At 33.5% G+C, this 18695-nt stretch overlaps 1 protein-coding gene across 1 annotated transcript; it reads left to right on the plus strand.

Annotated features, from left to right (window-relative positions):
* Positions 1-16987: 16987 nt before the first annotated feature.
* rassf10b (Ras association domain family member 10b) lies at positions 16988-18325 on the plus strand (the record flags this gene model as incomplete). Its single annotated transcript, XM_083891324.1, has 1 exon — positions 16988-18325. The coding sequence occupies one exon, from the start codon at positions 16988-16990 to the stop codon at positions 18323-18325; it is 1338 nt and encodes a 445-aa protein (XP_083747450.1).
* Between the last annotated feature and the right edge of the window lie 370 nt (positions 18326-18695).

Here is an 18695-nt window from a genome sequence, read left to right on the forward strand (position 1 = left end):
GACTTAAATTTTCTTTCAAAAAAAGTGGTCAGATTTGGACGAAATAGTGTAGTATGACATTGAGGTAAACGGCATAGTATAGTATGACGTTTTGGTCACATTTTAGGCTAAAAAAAAACAATTTCAAAAAAAGATTTCGATTTTGGACGACATAGTATAGTATGTCGTTTTTGTCAAATTTTGGACCAACATTTTTTTTTCAAAAAAATGGTCAGATTTTGGACGAAATAGTGTACTATGACATTGAGGTAAACGGCATAGTATAGTATGACGTTTTGGTCACATTTTAGGCTGAAAAAAAAACAATAAAAAAAAAAAATTGATTTTGGACGACATAGTATAGTATGTCGTTTTTGTCAAATTTTGGACTAAAATTTTCTTTAAAAAAAATGGTCAGATTTGGATGAAATAGTGTAGTATGACATTGAGGTAAACGGCATAGTATAGTATGACGTTTTGGTCACATTTTAGCCAAAAAAAAAACAATTTCAAAAAAAGATTTCGATTTTGGACGACATAGTATAGTATGTCGTTTTTGTCAAATTTTGGACCAACATTTTTTTTTCAAAAAAATGGTCAGATTTTGGACGAAATAGTGTACTATGACGTTGAGGTCGACGCCATAGTATAGTATGTCGTTTTTGTCAAATTTTGGACTAAAATTTTCTTTCAAAAAAATGGTCAGATTTGGACGGAATAGTGTAGTATGACATTGAGGTAAACGGCATAGTATAGTATGACGTTTTGGTCACATTTTAGGCAATAAAAAAACAATTTCAAAAAAAGATTTCGATTTTGGACGACATAGTATAGTATGTCGTTTTTGTCAAATTTTGGACCAACATTTTTTTTTCAAAAAAATGGTCAGATTTTGGACGAAATAGTGTACTATGACGTTGAGGTCGACGCCATAGTATAGTATGACGTTTTGGTCACATTTTAGGCTAAAAAAAAAACAATAAAAAAAAAAAAAATTGATTTTGGACGACATAGTATAGTATGTCGTTTTTGTCAAATTTTGGACCAAAAGTTTTTTTTTCCAAAAAATTGTCAGATTTTGTACAAAATACTGTGTACTATGACGTTGAGGTCGACGCCATAGTATAGTATGACGTTTTGGTCACATTTTAGGCAAAAAAAAAAAACATAAAAAAAAAAAATCGATTTTGGACGACATAGTATAGTATGTCGTTTTTGTCAAATTTTGGACCCAAATTTTTCTTTCAAAAAAAAGTCAGATTTGGACGAAATAGTGTAGTATGACATTGAGGTAAACGGCATAGTATAGTATGACGTTTTGGTCACATTTTAGGCTAAAAAAAAACAATTTCAAAAAAAGATTTCGATTTTGGACGACATAGTATAGTATGTCGTTTTTGTCAAATTTTGGACTAAAATTTTTTTCTAAAAAATTGTCAGATTTGGACGAAATAGTGTAGTATGACATTGAGGTAAACGGCATAGTATAGTATGACGTTTTGGTCACATTTTAAGCTAAAAAAAAAACAATAAAAAAAAAAAAATGATTTTGGACGACATAGTATAGTATGTCGTTTTGGTCAAATTTTGGACTAAAATTTTCTTTCAAAAAAAGTGGTCAGATTTGGACGAAATAGTGTAGTATGACATTGAGGTAAACGGCATAGTATAGTATGACGTTTTGGTCACATTTTAGGCAAAAAAAAAACAATTTCAAAAAAAGATTTCAATTTTGGACGACATAGTATAGTATGTCGTTTTTGTCCAATTTTGGACCAACATTTTTTTTTCCAAAAGATGGTCCGATTTTGGACGAAATAGTTTACTATGACGTTGAGGTCGACGCCATAGTATAGTATGACGTTTTGGTCACATTTTAGGCTAAAAAAAACAATTAAAAAAAAAACAATCGATTTTGGACCACATAGTATAGTATGTCGTTTTGGTCAAATTTTGGACCCAAATTTTTCTTTCAAAAAAAGTGGTCAGATTTGGACGAAATAGTGTAGTATGACATTGAGGTAAACGGCATAGTATAGTATGACGTTTTGGTCACATTTTAGGCTAAAAAAAAACAATTTCAAAAAAAGATTTCGATTTTGGACGACATAGTATAGTATGTCGTTTTGGTCAAATTTTGGACTAAAATTTTCTTTCAAAAAAATGGTCAGATTTGGACGAAATAGTGTAGTATGACATTGAGGTAAACGGCATAGTATAGTATGTCGTTTTTGTCAAATTTTGGACTAAAATTTTTTTCTAAAAAATTGTCAGATTTGGACGAAATAGTGTAGTATGACATTGAGGTAAACGGCATAGTATAGTATGACGTTTTGGTCACATTTTAGGCAAAAAAAAAACAATTTCAAAAAAAGATTTCGATTTTGGACGACATAGTACAGTATGTCGTTTTTGTCCAATTTTGGACCAACATTTTTTTTTCCAAAAAATGGTCAGATTTTGGACGAAATAGTGTACTATGACGTTGAGGTCGACGCCATAGTATAGTATGACGTTTTGGTCACATTTTAGGCAAAAAAAAAACAATAAAAAAAAAAAAAAAAATTTTGGACGACATAGTATAGTATGTCGTTTTTGTCAAATTTTGGACAAAAATTTTCTTTCAAAAAAATGGTCAGATTTGGACGAAATAGTGTAGTATGACATTGAGGTAAACGGCATAGTATAGTATGACGTTTTGGTCACATTTTAGGCAAAAAAAAAACAATTTCAAAAAAAGATTTCGATTTTGGACGACATAGTACAGTATGTCGTTTTTGTCCAATTTTGGACCAACATTTTTTTTTCCAAAAAATGGTCAGATTTTGGACGAAATAGTGTACTATGACGTTGAGGTCGACGCCATAGTATAGTATGACGTTTTGGTCACATTTTAGGCAAAAAAAAAACCTTAAAAAAAAAAAGTTTGATTTTGGACGACATAGTATAGTATGTCGTTTTTGTCCAATTTTGGACCAAAATTTTTTTTAAGAAATAATGGTCAGATTTTGGACGAAATAGTGTACTATGATGTTGAGGTCGACGCCATAGTATAGTATGACGTTTTGGTCACATTTTAAGCTAAAAAAAAAACAATAAAAAAAAAAAAATGATTTTGGACGACATAGTATAGTATGTCGTTTTGGTCAAATTTTGGACTAAAATTTTCTTTCAAAAAAAGTGGTCAGATTTGGACGAAATAGTGTAGTATGACATTGAGGTAAACGGCATAGTATAGTATGACGTTTTGGTCACATTTTAGGCAAAAAAAAAACAATTTCAAAAAAAGATTTCAATTTTGGACGACATAGTATAGTATGTCGTTTTTGTCCAATTTTGGACCAACATTTTTTTTTCCAAAAGATGGTCCGATTTTGGACGAAATAGTTTACTATGACGTTGAGGTCGACGCCATAGTATAGTATGACGTTTTGGTCACATTTTAGGCTAAAAAAAACAATAAAAAAAAAAACAATCGATTTTGGACCACATAGTATAGTATGTCGTTTTGGTCAAATTTTGGACCCAAATTTTTCTTTCAAAAAAAAGTCAGATTTGGACGAAATAGTGTAGTATGACATTGAGGTAAACGGCATAGTATAGTATGACGTTTTGGTCACATTTTAGGCTAAAAAAAAACAATTTCAAAAAAAGATTTCGATTTTGGACGACATAGTATAGTATGTCGTTTTGGTCAAATTTTGGACTAAAATTTTCTTTCAAAAAAATGGTCAGATTTGGACGAAATAGTGTAGTATGACATTGAGGTAAACGGCATAGTATAGTATGACGTTTTGGTCACATTTTAGGCTAAAAAAAAAACAATAAAAAAAAAAATTGATTTTGGACGACATAGTATAGTATGTCGTTTTTGTCCAATTTTGGACCAAAATCTTTTTTTTCAAAAAAATGGTCAGATTTTGGACGAAATAGTGAACTATGACGTTGAGGTCGACGCCATAGTATAGTATGACGTTTTGGTCACATTTTAGGCTAAAAAAAAACAATAAAAAAATAAATTCGATTTTGGACGACATAGTATAGTATGTCGTTTTTGTCAAATTTTGGACCAAAAGTTTTTTTTCCAAAGTGGTCAGATTTTGGACGAAATAGTGTACTATGACGTTGAGGTCGACGCCATAGTATAGTATGACGTTTTGGTCACATTTTAGGCTAAAAAAAAACAATAAAAAAAAAAAAATCGATTTTGGACGACATAGTATAGTATGTCTTTTTGTCAAATTTTGGACCAAAAGTTTTTTTTCAAAAAAATTGTCAGATTTTGGACGAAATAGTGTACTATGACATTGAGGTTGTCGACATAGTATAGTATGACGTTTTGGTCACATTATGGACTAAAAAAAAACAATAAAAAAAAAAAAAATCGATTTTTGACAACATAGTATAGTTAGAGTTTTTGTCAAAGTTTGCATTATCCTATTATCATGCATTGTATTTATACACATTATAACCATTGTCTGCCCTTTGAAAGTGCTGCAGAAACCCAGGATTGAACCAGGGACCTGCTGATCTTCAGTCTGACGCTCTCCCAACTGAGCTATTTTAGCTCTTCATAGTATATCAGTGTGACTATATTTAAAATGTTGGACCAAAAGTTTTTTTTCAAAAAGTGGTCAGATTTTGGACGAAATAGTGTACTATGACGTTGAGGTCGACGCCATAGTATAGTATGACGTTGTGGTCACATTTTAGGCTAAAAAAAACAATTAAAAAAAAAAAATCGATTTTGGACGACATAGTATAGTATGTCGTTTTTGTCAAATTTTGGACCAAAAGTTTTTTTTCAAAAAGTGGTCAGATTTTGGACGAAATGGTGTAGTATCACGTTGAGGTCGACGCCATAGTATAGTATGACGTTTTGGTCACATTTTAGGCTAAAAAAAACAATTTCAAAAATAAATTCGATTTTGGACGACATAGTATAGTATGTCGTTTTTGTCAAATTTTGGACCAAAAGTTTTTTTTCCAAAGTGGTCAGATTTTGGACGAAATAGTGTACTATGACGTTGAGGTCGACGCCATAGTATAGTATGAAGTTGTGGTCACATTTTAGGCTAAAAAAAAACTATAAAAAAAAAAAATCGATTTTGGACGACATAGTATATAGTATGTCGTTTTTGTCAAATTTTGGACCAAAAGTTTTTTTTCAAAAAGTGGTCAGATTTTGGACGAAATAGTGTACCATGACGTTGAGGTCGACGCCATAGAATAGTATGACGTTTTGGTCACATTTTAGGCTAAAAAAAAACAATAAAAAAAAAAAAAATCGATTTTGGACGACATAGTATAGTATGTCGTTTTTGTCAAATTTTGGACCAAAAGTTTTTTTTCAAAAAAATTGTCAGATTTTGGACGAAATAGTGTACTATGACATTGAGGTTGTCGACATAGTATAGTATGACGTTTTGGTCACATTATGGACTAAAAAAAAACAATAAAAAAAAAAAAATCGATTTTTGACAACATAGTATAGTTAGAGTTTTTGTCAAAGTTTGCATTATCCTATTATCATGCATTGTATTTATACACATTATAACCATTGTCTGCCCTTTGAAAGTGCTGCAGAAACCCAGGATTGAACCAGGGACCTGCTGATCTTCAGTCTGACGCTCTCCCAACTGAGCTATTTTAGCTCTTCATAGTATATCAGTGTGACTATATTTAAAATGTTGGACCAAAAGTTTTTTTTCAAAAAGTGGTCAGATTTTGGACGAAATAGTGTACTATGACGTTGAGGTCGATGCCATAGTATAGTATGACGTTGTGGTCACATTTTAGGCTAAAAAAAACAATTAAAAAAAAAAAATCGATTTTGGACGACATAGTATAGTATGTGGTTTTTGTCAAATTTTGGACCAAAAGTTTTTTTTCAAAAAGTGGTCAGATTTTGGACGAAATAGTATACTATGACGTTGAGGTCGACGCCATAGTATAGTATGATGTTGTGGTCACATTTTAGGCTAAAAAAAACAACTAAAAAAAAAAATTCGATTTTGGACGACATAGTATAGTATGTCGTTTTTTTGTCAAATTTTGGACCAAAAGTTTTTTTTCAAAAAGTGGTCAGATTTTGGACGAAATAGTGTACTATGACGTTGAGGTCGACGCCATAGTATAGCATGATGTTGTGGTCACATTTTAGGCTAAAAAAAACAACTAAAAAAAAAAATTCGATTTTGGACGACATAGTATAGTATGTCGTTTTTGTCAAATTTTGGACCAAAAGTTTTTTTTCAAAAAGTGGTCAGATTTTGGACAAAATAGTGTACTATGACGTTGAGGTCGACGCCATAGTATAGTATGAAGTTGTGGTCACATTTTAGGCAAAAAAAAAACAATAAAAAAAAAAATTCGATTTTGGACGACATAGTATAGTATGTCGTTTTTGTCAAATTTTGGACCAAAAGTTTTTTTTCAAAAAAATGGTCAGATTTTGAACGAAATAGTGTACTATGACGTTGAGGTCGACGCCATAGTATAGTATGAAGTTGTGGTCACATTTTAGGCTAAAAAAAAACTATAAAAAAAAAAATCGATTTTGGACGACATAGTATAGTATGTCGTTTTTGTCAAATTTTGGACCAAAAGTTTTTTTTCAAAAAGTGGTCAGATTTTGGACAAAATAGTGTACTATGACGTTGAGGTCGACGCCATAGTATAGTATGATGTTGTGGTCACATTTTAGGCTAAAAAAAACAATTAAAAAAAAAAATTCGATTTTGGACGACATAGTATAGTATGTCGTTTTTGTCAAATTTTGGACCAAAAGTTTTTTTTCAAAAAGTGGTCAGATTTTGGACGAAATAGTGTACTATGACGTTGAGGTCGACGCCATAGTATAGTATGAAGTTGTGGTCACATTTTAGGCTAAAGAAAAACAATTAAAAAAAAAATTCGATTTTGGACGACATAGTATAGTATGTCGTTTTTGTCAAATTTTGGACCAAAAGTTTTTTTTCAAAAAATGGTCAGATTTTGGACGAAATAGTGTAGTATCACGTTGAGGTCGACGCCATTGTATAGTATGATGTTGTGGTCACATTTTAGGCTAAAAAAAACAATTAAAAAAAAAAATTCGATTTTGGACGACATAGTATAGTATGTGTTTTTTGTCAAATTTTGGACCAAAAGTTTTTTTTCAAAAAGTGGTCAGATTTTGGACGAAATAGTGTACTATGACGTTGAGGTCGACGCCATAGGATAGTATGAAGTTGTGGTCACATTTTAGGCTAAAAAAAAACAATAAAAAAAAAAATCGATTTTGGACGACATAGTATAGTATGTCGTTTTTGTCAAATTTTGGACCAAAAGTTTTTTTTCAAAAAAATGGTCAGATTTTGAACGAAATAGTGTACTATGACGTTGAGGTCGACGCCATAGTATAGTATGAAGTTGTGGTCACATTTTAGGCTAAAAAAAACAATTTCAAAAAAAAATTCGATTTTGGACGACATAGTATGTCGTTTTTGTCAAATTTTGGACCAAAAGTTTTTTTTCAAAAAAATGGTCAGATTTTGAACGAAATAGTGTACTATGACGTTGAGGTCGACGCCATAGTATAGTCTGAAGTTGTGGTCACATTTTAGGCTAAAAAGAAACTATAAAAAAAAAAAATCGATTTTGGACGACATAGTATAGTATGTCGTTTTTGTCAAATTTTGGACCAAAAGTTTTTTTTCAAAAAGTGGTCAGATTTTGGACAAAATAGTGTACTATGACGTTGAGGTCGACGCCATAGTATAGTATGATGTTGTGGTCACATTTTAGGCTAAAAAAAACAATTAAAAAAAAAAATTCGATTTTGGACGACATAGTATAGTATGTGGTTTTTGTGAAATTTTGGACCAAAAGTTTTTTTTCAAAAAGTGGTCAGATTTTGGACGAAATAGTATACTATGACGTTGAGGTCGACGCCATAGTATAGTATGATGTTGTGGTCACATTTTAGGCAAAAAAAAACAACTAAAAAAAAAAATTCGATTTTGGACGACATAGTATAGTATGTCGTTTTTGTCAAATTTTGGACCAAAAGTTTTTTTTCAAAAAGTGGTCAGTTTTGGACGAAATAGTGTACTATGACGTTGAGGTCGACGCCATAGTATAGTATGAAGTTGTGGTCACATTTTAGGCTAAAAAAAAACAATAAAAAAAAAAATTCGATTTTGGACGACATAGTATAGTATGTCGTTTTTGTCAAATTTTGGACCAAAAGTTTTTTTTCAAAAAGTGGTCAGATTTTGGACGAAATGGTGTAGTATCACGTTGAGGTCGACGCCATAGTATAGTATGATGTTGTGGTCACATTTTAGGCTAAAAAAAACAATTTCAAAAAAAAATTCGATTTTGGACGACATAGTATAGTATGTCGTTTTTGTCAAATTTTGGACCAAAAGTTTTTTTTCAAAAAAATGGTCAGATTTTGAACGAAATAGTGTACTATGACGTTGAGGTCGACGCCATAGTATAGTATGAAGTTGTGGTCACATTTTAGGCTAAAAAAAAACTATAAAAAAAAAAATCGATTTTGGACGACATAGTATAGTATGTCGTTTTTGTCAAATTTTGGACCAAAAGTTTTTTTTCAAAAAGTGGTCAGATTTTGAACGAAATAGTGTACTATGACGTTGAGGTCGACGCCATAGTATAGTCTGAAGTTGTGGTCACATTTTAGGCTAAAGAAAAACAATTAAAAAAAAAATTCGATTTTGGACGACATAGTATAGTATGTCGTTTTTGTCAAATTTTGGACCAAAAGTTTTTTTTCAAAAAATGGTCAGATTTTGGACGAAATAGTGTAGTATCACGTTGAGGTCGACGCCATTGTATAGTATGATGTTGTGGTCACATTTTAGGCTAAAAAAAACAATTAAAAAAAAAATTCGATTTTGGACGACATAGTATAGTATGTGGTTTTTGTCAAATTTTGGACCAAAAGTTTTTTTTCAAAAAGTGGTCAGATTTTGGACGAAATAGTGTACTATGACGTTGAGGCCGACGCCATAGGATAGTATGAAGTTGTGGTCACATTTTAGGCTAAAAAAAAACAATAAAAAAAAAATCGATTTTGGACGACATAGTATAGTATGTCGTTTTTGTCAAATTTTGGACCAAAAGTTTTTTTTCAAAAAGTGGTCAGATTTTGTACGAAATAGTGTACTATGACGTTGAGGTCGACGCCATAGTATAGTATGACGTTTTGGTCACATTTTAAGCTAAAGAAAAACTATTTCAAAAAAAGATTTCGATTTTGGACGACATAGTATAGTATATCGTTTTGGTCAAATTTTGGACTAAAATTTTCTTTCAAAAAAATGGTCAGATTTGGACAAAATAGTGTAGTATGACATTGAGGTAAACGGCATAGTATAGTATGGCGTTTTGATCACAGTTTAGGCTAAAAAAAAAGAATTTCAAAAAAAGATTTCAATTTGGGCGACATAGTATAGTATGTCGTTTTTGTCAAATTTTGGACCAACATTTTTTTTTCAAAAAGTGGTCAGATTTTGGACGAAATAGTATACTATGACGTTGAGGTCGACGCCATAGTATAGCATGATGTTGTGGTCACATTTTAGGCTAAAAAAAACAACTAAAAAAAAAAATTCGATTTTGGACGACATAGTATAGTATGTCGTTTTTGTCAAATTTTGGACCAAAAGTTTTTTTTCAAAAAGTGGTCAGATTTTGGACGAAATAGTGTACTATGACGTTGAGGTCGACGCCATAGTATAGTATGAAGTTGTGGTCACATTTTAGGCAAAAAAAAAACAATAAAAAAAAAAATTCGATTTTGGACGACATAGTATAGTATGTCGTTTTTGTCAAATTTTGGACCAAAAGTTTTTTTTCAAAAAAATGGTCAGATTTTGAACGAAATAGTGTACTATGACGTTGAGGTCGACGCCATAGTATAGTATGAAGTTGTGGTCACATTTTAGGCTAAAAAAAAACTATAAAAAAAAAAATCGATTTTGGACGACATAGTATAGTATGTCGTTTTTGTCAAATTTTGGACCAAAAGTTTTTTTTCAAAAAGTGGTCAGATTTTGGACAAAATAGTGTACTATGACGTTGAGGTCGACGCCATAGTATAGTATGATGTTGTGGTCACATTTTAGGCTAAAAAAAACAATTAAAAAAAAAAATTCGATTTTGGACGACATAGTATAGTATGTCGTTTTTGTCAAATTTTGGACCAAAAGTTTTTTTTCAAAAAGTGGTCAGATTTTGGACGAAATAGTGTACTATGACGTTGAGGTCGACGCCATAGTATAGTATGAAGTTGTGGTCACATTTTAGGCTAAAGAAAAACAATTAAAAAAAAAATTCGATTTTGGACGACATAGTATAGTATGTCGTTTTTGTCAAATTTTGGACCAAAAGTTTTTTTTCAAAAAATGGTCAGATTTTGGACGAAATAGTGTAGTATCACGTTGAGGTCGATGCCATAGTATAGCATGATGTTGTGGTCACATTTTAGGCTAAAAAAAACAACTAAAAAAAAAAATTCGATTTTGGACGACATAGTATAGTATGTGTTTTTTGTCAAATTTTGGACCAAAAGTTTTTTTTCAAAAAGTGGTCAGATTTTGGACGAAATAGTGTACTATGACGTTGAGGTCGACGCCATAGTATAGTATGAAGTTGTGGTCACATTTTAGGCAAAAAAAAAACAATAAAAAAAAAAATTCGATTTTGGACGACATAGTATAGTATGTCGTTTTTGTCAAATTTTGGACCAAAAGTTTTTTTTCAAAAAAATGGTCAGATTTTGAACGAAATAGTGTACTATGACGTTGAGGTCGACGCCATAGTATAGTATGAAGTTGTGGTCACATTTTAGGCTAAAAAAAAACTATAAAAAAAAAAATCGATTTTGGACGACATAGTATAGTATGTCGTTTTTGTCAAATTTTGGACCAAAAGTTTTTTTTCAAAAAGTGGTCAGATTTTGGACAAAATAGTGTACTATGACGTTGAGGTCGACGCCATAGTATAGTATGATGTTGTGGTCACATTTTAGGCTAAAAAAAACAATTAAAAAAAAAAATTCGATTTTGGACGACATAGTATAGTATGTCGTTTTTGTCAAATTTTGGACCAAAAGTTTTTTTTCAAAAAGTGGTCAGATTTTGGACGAAATAGTGTACTATGACGTTGAGGTCGACGCCATAGTATAGTATGAAGTTGTGGTCACATTTTAGGCTAAAGAAAAACAATTAAAAAAAAAATTCGATTTTGGACGACATAGTATAGTATGTCGTTTTTGTCAAATTTTGGACCAAAAGTTTTTTTTCAAAAAATGGTCAGATTTTGGACGAAATAGTGTAGTATCACGTTGAGGTCGATGCCATTGTATAGTATGATGTTGTGGTCACATTTTAGGCTAAAAAAAACAATTAAAAAAAAAAATTCGATTTTGGACGACATAGTATAGTATGTGTTTTTTGTCAAATTTTGGACCAAAAGTTTTTTTTCAAAAAGTGGTCAGATTTTGGACGAAATAGTGTACTATGACGTTGAGGTCGACGCCATAGGATAGTATGAAGTTGTGGTCACATTTTAGGCTAAAAAAAAACAATAAAAAAAAAAATCGATTTTGGACGACATAGTATAGTATGTCGTTTTTGTCAAATTTTGGACCAAAAGTTTTTTTTCAAAAAAATGGTCAGATTTTGAACGAAATAGTGTACTATGACGTTGAGGTCGACGCCATAGTATAGTATGAAGTTGTGGTCACATTTTAGGCTAAAAAAAACAATTTCAAAAAAAAAATCGATTTTGGACGACATAGTATGTCGTTTTTGTCAAATTTTGGACCAAAAGTTTTTTTTCAAAAAAATGGTCAGATTTTGAACGAAATAGTGTACTATGACGTTGATGTCGACGCCATAGTATAGTCTGAAGTTGTGGTCACATTTTAGGCTAAAAAAAAACTATAAAAAAAAAAAATCGATTTTGGACGACATAGTATAGTATGTCGTTTTTGTCAAATTTTGGACCAAAAGTTTTTTTTCAAAAAGTGGTCAGATTTTGGACAAAATAGTGTACTATGACGTTGAGGTCGACGCCATAGTATAGTATGATGTTGTGGTCACATTTTAGGCTAAAAAAAACAATTAAAAAAAAAAATTCGATTTTGGACGACATAGTATAGTATGTCGTTTTTGTCAAATTTTGGACCAAAAGTTTTTTTTCAAAAAGTGGTCAGATTTTGGACGAAATAGTGTACTATGACGTTGAGGTCGACGCCATAGTATAGTATGAAGTTGTGGTCACATTTTAGGCTAAAGAAAAACAATTAAAAAAAAAATTCGATTTTGGACGACATAGTATAGTATGTCGTTTTTGTCAAATTTTGGACCAAAAGTTTTTTTTCAAAAAGTGGTCAGATTTTGTACGAAATAGTGTACTATGACGTTGAGGTCGACGCCATAGTATAGTATGACGTTTTGGTCACATTTTAAGCTAAAGAAAAACTATTTCAAAAAAAGATTTCGATTTTGGACGACATAGTATAGTATATCGTTTTGGTCAAATTTTGGACTAAAATTTTCTTTCAAAAAAATGGTCAGATTTGGACAAAATAGTGTAGTATGACATTGAGGTAAACGGCATAGTATAGTATGGCGTTTTGATCACAGTTTAGGCTAAAAAAAAAGAATTTCAAAAAAAGATTTCAATTTGGGCGACATAGTATAGTATGTCGTTTTTGTCAAATTTTGGACCAACATTTTTTTTTCAAAAAAATGGTCAGATTTTGGACGAAATAGTGTACTATGACGTTGAGGTCGACGCCATAGTATAGTATGACGTTTTGGTCACATTTTAGGCAAAAAAAAAACAATAAAAAATTTTTTTTGATTTTGGACGACATAGTATAGTATGTCGTTTTTGTCCAATTTTGGACCAAAAAATTTTTTTTTAAATAATGGTCAGATTTTGGACGAAATAGTGTAGTATGACGTTGAGGTCGACGCCATAGTATAGTATGACGTTTTGGTCACATTTTCGGCTAAAAAAAAACAATTAAAAAAAAAAAATCGATTTTGGACGACATAGTATTGTATGTCGTTTTTGTCAAAGTTTTGACTAAAATTTTCTTTCAAAAAAATTGTCAGATTTGGACGAAATAGTGTAGTATGACATTGAGGTAAACGGCATAGTATAGTATGTCGTTTTGGTCACATTTTAGGCAAAAAAAAAACAATTTCAAAAAAAGATTTCGATTTTGGACGACATAGTATAGTATGTCGTTTTTGTCCAATTTTGGACCAACATTTTTTTTTCAAAAAAATGGTCAGATTTTGGACGAAATAGTGTACTATGACGTTGAGGTCGACGCCATAGTATAGTATGATGTTTTGGTCACATTTGTCAAACAATTTCATTTGAAAAACAATTTCAAAAAAAGATTTCGATTTTGGACGACATAGTATAGTATGTCGTTTTTGTCAAATTTTTGACCAAAATTTGTTTTTCAAAAAAATGGTTAGATTTTGGACGAAATAGTGTAGTATGACATTGAGGTCAACGACATAGTATAGTATGACGTTTTGGATACATTTTGGGTAAAAAATGTTTTCAAAAAATGTGTCAGATTTTGGACGACATAGTATAGTATGACATTTTGTTCAAATTTTGGACCAAAAGTTTTTTTTCACAAAAATGGTCAGATTTTGGACGAAATAGTGTAGTATGACATTGAGGTTGACGACATAGTATAGTATGACGTTTTGGTCACATTTTAAACTAAAAAATATATATTTTTTTTACTTTTCCGATTTTGGACGACATAGTATAGTATGAATTTTTTGGTCAAATTTTGGACCAACATTTTTTTTATCTTTTTTAAATGGTCAGATTTTGGACGAAATAGTGTAGTATGACATTGAGGTCAACGACATAGTATAGTATGACGTTTTGGACACATTTTGGGGTAAAAAAAATAAGTTTTCAAAAAATGTGTCCGATTTTTGACGACATATAGCATGACATTTTGGTCCAATTTTGGACCAAAATTTTTTTTCAAAAATAATGGTCAGATTTTGGATGTAATAGTGTAGTATGACATTGAGGTTGACGACATAGTATAGTACGACGTTTTGGTCACATTTTGGGCAAAAAAATTTTTTTTTCAAAAAATGTGTCCGATTTTGGACGACATAGCATAGCATGACGTTTTTGTCAAATTTTGGACCAACCTTTTTTTTCAAAAAAAATTTGAGATTTTGGATGATATAGTGTAGTAATCACATTGAGGTCGAAGACATGGTATAGTATGACGTTTTGGACACATTTTGGGGTAAAAAAATGTTTTCAAAAAATGTGTCCGATTTTGGACGACATAGTATAGCATGACATTTTGGTCCAATTTTGGACCAAAAAATTTTTTCAAAAATAATGGTCAGATTTTGGATGTAATAGTGTAGTATGACATTGAGGTTGACGACATAGTATAGTATGACGTTTTGGTCACATTTTGGGCAAAAAAAAAAAATTTCAACAAAATTTCAGATTTTGGACGACATAGTATAGTATGTCGTTTTTGTCTAACTTTGGACCAAAACATTTTTTTCAAAAAAATTGTCAGATTTTGGACAAAATAGTGTAGTATGACATTGAGGTCGATGACATAGTATAGTATGATGTTTTAGTCAAATTTTGGACAATATTATTTTTCAAAAAAAGACAGTTTAGTATGACGTGTTTGTCAAATATTAGACGACATAGTATAGTATGACGTTTTTGTCAAATTTAGTATTAGTATTAGTTCTAGTATACGTTGTGTTGTTGTTTGTTTTTTAAGAAAAAAAAATGAGAAGAAAAGAAAATTGTTGTAAGACTAAGACTTGTATGCCTGAGGTTGTGAGTTCAAATCCTATGATGAGGTGAAGTTTTGGACGACATACTAAACTATGACAACAATAATAATAATAACAATATGGATCAGTCATATACTGTACACACATTCAGAGCGTTCAGTCACTGAATATGCTGAGAAAACACTTTCTTCACCTTTTATTCTTCCTCTGCTTTAAATAATTCAATACACCTATGAAGTACATCACTGATGACAGGTAGTAATGTATACTTTATTGTTGTCTTACGTATCACTGCGTATTCACTTATGGGTGGATTCATCAAGGGAGGAAACCTAATATTGTGTCATTGTTTTGTTCTTCTTTAGTGTCCAACCTTCACTTTTTTAGAAAAGAAAAAAAAAACAACGTTAAATAAAATAAGGGTTGAGCAAAGACGACAAGGTTTGTGTTTGTTAGCTTCACGGCTAAATTATTGGGCACAACTCAGGGTTCATGGGGTTCCATAGAATCAGCCACTAAGGAAACATCATAACACAATATTATCTCTAACAGATTTGTTCGCTTCTTATTTACTTTCCTTTTATAATCCTGAACACATTCATGTGAACTCTAACGATCTGGATGTTCCTGGTGTTCCCCGTGGGCTCGGCGTACATTCCTTCATATTTTATGGGAGTCTCCTCCTCCTCCTCCTCCTCCTCCACCTCCTCCTCCTCCTGTATCTTTCTACTGTCAGCCATATTTTTATGATCTGCTCCTAAATGATTTATCTGTGATGCCGTAAAAGAGTTGTTTTTCCGTGGTCTGACTGCAGCCTAAAGATTTACAGCGATGACACGGAAACACCCACAACAACTTCCTGTGAACAAGTGGATTCTCACGTATCTTCAAGTGATTTATTTGGTATTTGGAGCGATTCAGTGCTCAGAGGATTGATGTTAAAGAGTCAAACATAGACGTCCACAGTGAAGAGTATGGATTATTAAAAGAACATTTACAAGGGGTTACCTTTTCTTCTTCTTCTCTTCTTCTGTGGATTTGTATTATCTGTTTTTGTTTGCTGCGTTGGTTTATACACTCAAATAAAAGTGCTAAGTAGAACCATATAAGGTTCCTTTTGGCTTGTCCTTATAGTTTTTGAAAAACCCAGATTTTCCCCCCAGAAAAATCAAATTTTGGATGAAATTGACACATTTTGGACTAAAAACACTTTTTCAAAACAAAATTCAAATTTTGGACCAGATACTATAGTATGACGTTTTTGTCAAATTTTGGACAATACAAATTTCAGAAAAAAAATTCAATTTTGGACAACATAGTATAGTATGACGTTGTTGACAAATTTTGGACCAAAAACATTTTTCCCCAAAAAAATTCAAATTTTGGATGACATACTATAGTATGACTTTTTTGTTGAATTTTGGACAAAACAGATTTCAGAAAAAAAATTCAAATTTTGGACGACATAGTATAGTTTGACGTTTTTGACAAATTTTGGACCAAAAACATTTTTCCGAAATAAATTTCAAATTTTGGACGACATAGTATAGTTTGACGTTTTTGACAAATTTTGGACCAAATTTTTTTTTCTGAAAAACAATTAAAAAATTTTAAACGACATAGTATAGTATGATGTTCTTGTCAAATTTTGGACCAAAAAAATGTTTTTCTAAAAACAAATTCAAATTTTGTACAGAATTTTTTTTTTTTTAATTTTGGACGACATAGTATAGCATGACGTTTTTTGTCAGATTTTAGGACCACAACATTTTTCTTTCCCCGAAAAACAATTTCAAATTTTAAACAACATAGTATAGTATGATGTTCTTTTTGGACCATTTTTTTTTTTCAAAAAAAAAAATCTAATTTTGCACCACATACTATAGTATGACGTTCTTGTCAAATTTTGGACCAACATTTTTCACACACACACACACACACACACACACACACACACAAACACACACACACACACACTGTCAAGTGTCAGTCACGTGACCACAGCAGAGGCAGTTCTTATGAGGGACGAGTGTTTTTTTTTCTTTGACTTGTCCTCGTGCAGGAGGAGGACATGGATGTGAGGATGAGTTTGAGTTTGTCCTGAAACTTGATTTAAACTTGATTCAAACTTGATTTAAACTTGACTTAAACTCAGATCAGTGATGGAATCTCAGGACAGGGACATCTCAGTGTGGGTCTGCCGGGAGGAGAAGCTCGTCCTCGGCTTGTCGAAGCGCACCAGCTGCGCTGATGTGGTCAAAGTCCTCGTGGAGGACCAGAACTCCGCGCGTGGACTCTGCGCCGCGCGTTCCTACTGCATCGTGGAGAAGTGGCGAGGATTCGAGCGGATTCTGCCGCACAAGACCAGGCTCCTGCGGCTGTGGGCGGCGTGGGGAGACGAGCAGAAGAACGTCAAGTTCGTGTTGGTGAAAAGCGAAGCGTCTCTGGAGAAGCGCGCGGCGCGGAGCGCGGAGGCGCGCGTGGTCCCGAGCAAACGGAGCCCGTGCGTCGCCGACGAAGGACCCGCGCGCACCGCGATGGCGGGAATTTCACCCGAGAAACAGCGTCGCGTCGTGAGGAAAGCGTTCAGGAAGTTGGAGAAGATGAACAAGAGGAGGACGCGCGTGGCGCACAGAGACTCCGCGCACTCCGCGCGCTCTGCGGAGAAGATGGAGACTCTGGTTCACCTGGTGGTTTCTCAGGATCACACCGTGCGTCAGCAGCTGCACAGGATCTCACAGCTGGACGCGGAGATCGAGAGGCGCGAGGCTCAGGTTCATTCCGACAGAATCAAGACACACGGGATTAACTACGTCCAGGACACGTATTTATTAACTGCAGCTGCAGCTGCGGCTTCTCACCGCCAGGAGGACGCGCGAATATGTCCACCGGAGACACTGGACAAGCTAGAGGAGTACGCGCAGTGGAGCGAGGAGGTGCTGCAGCTGCAGGAGGAGCTGCGCGAGCAGGAGGCGCTCGCGGACATCATCACGGCGCAGATCCAGGAGGAGCTGAACCAGCGCTGGATGCGGAGGAGGAGAGAGGAGCTGCAGAGGAGGAGGAGGAGGAGAGGGAGCAGGGAAGAGGCAGCGCCGCAGCGTTTAGAGGAAGAGGAAGAAGAGAGGATCAACACGCAGCTTCACGCCACTTTATACATCGGTCTGCGGCTCGACACGGACTTGGAGTCCGTGCGCAACGACCTGGATGTGACGCACGAGGTTTACGCGCGCAGGGAGAACGAGATGAAGGATTTGGTGCAGAGAGTGGAGGCTTTGGACATGGACGAAGACTCAGAGTGCAGCGAGGACACACAGGAGACACGAGGACACGAGACGGAGCTGCTGAGCCGCGCGCTCGGGACGCAGAGCGACGAGTGGGTGGAGCAGGCGCGAGGCATGTCAAAGGTCAACGGCGTGAACGACGACGACTCTGACACCGGGTTGAGTTCTCTGCACAGTCAGGACTCTGACTGTCTGACTGTGTGGGAGTCTCTGGTGTGAGGAGAGGACGATGCAGACCATAATAACCATCACCATGACATTTCACTGCAGACACTTAAAGGTCCAGTGTGTGAGAAAGAACTAGCGACATCTACTGGTGAGACTGCAGATGGTAACACACTTTACTGTCGTGGCCTTCACAACCCTGGTCCTCGGGGAACGTGGCCATGCCATGTTTTAGATGTGGCCCTGCTCCAAAAAACACCTGATTCAGATGAAACATATATTTTTTTTTCTTTAAGACAAAAGTTGAAACATTAAATTTTTGAAAAAAAAATGGACAAAAGTTGAAATTAAAAAGAAATATATATTTTTTGGGAAAAAAGTTGAATTAAAATTTTGATTTTTTTTTTTGACAAAAGTTGAAATA

This window comes from Microchirus variegatus (genome assembly GCF_963457635.1).
Source record: "Microchirus variegatus genome assembly, chromosome: 6".
Lineage (NCBI taxonomy): Eukaryota > Metazoa > Chordata > Actinopteri > Pleuronectiformes > Soleidae > Microchirus > Microchirus variegatus.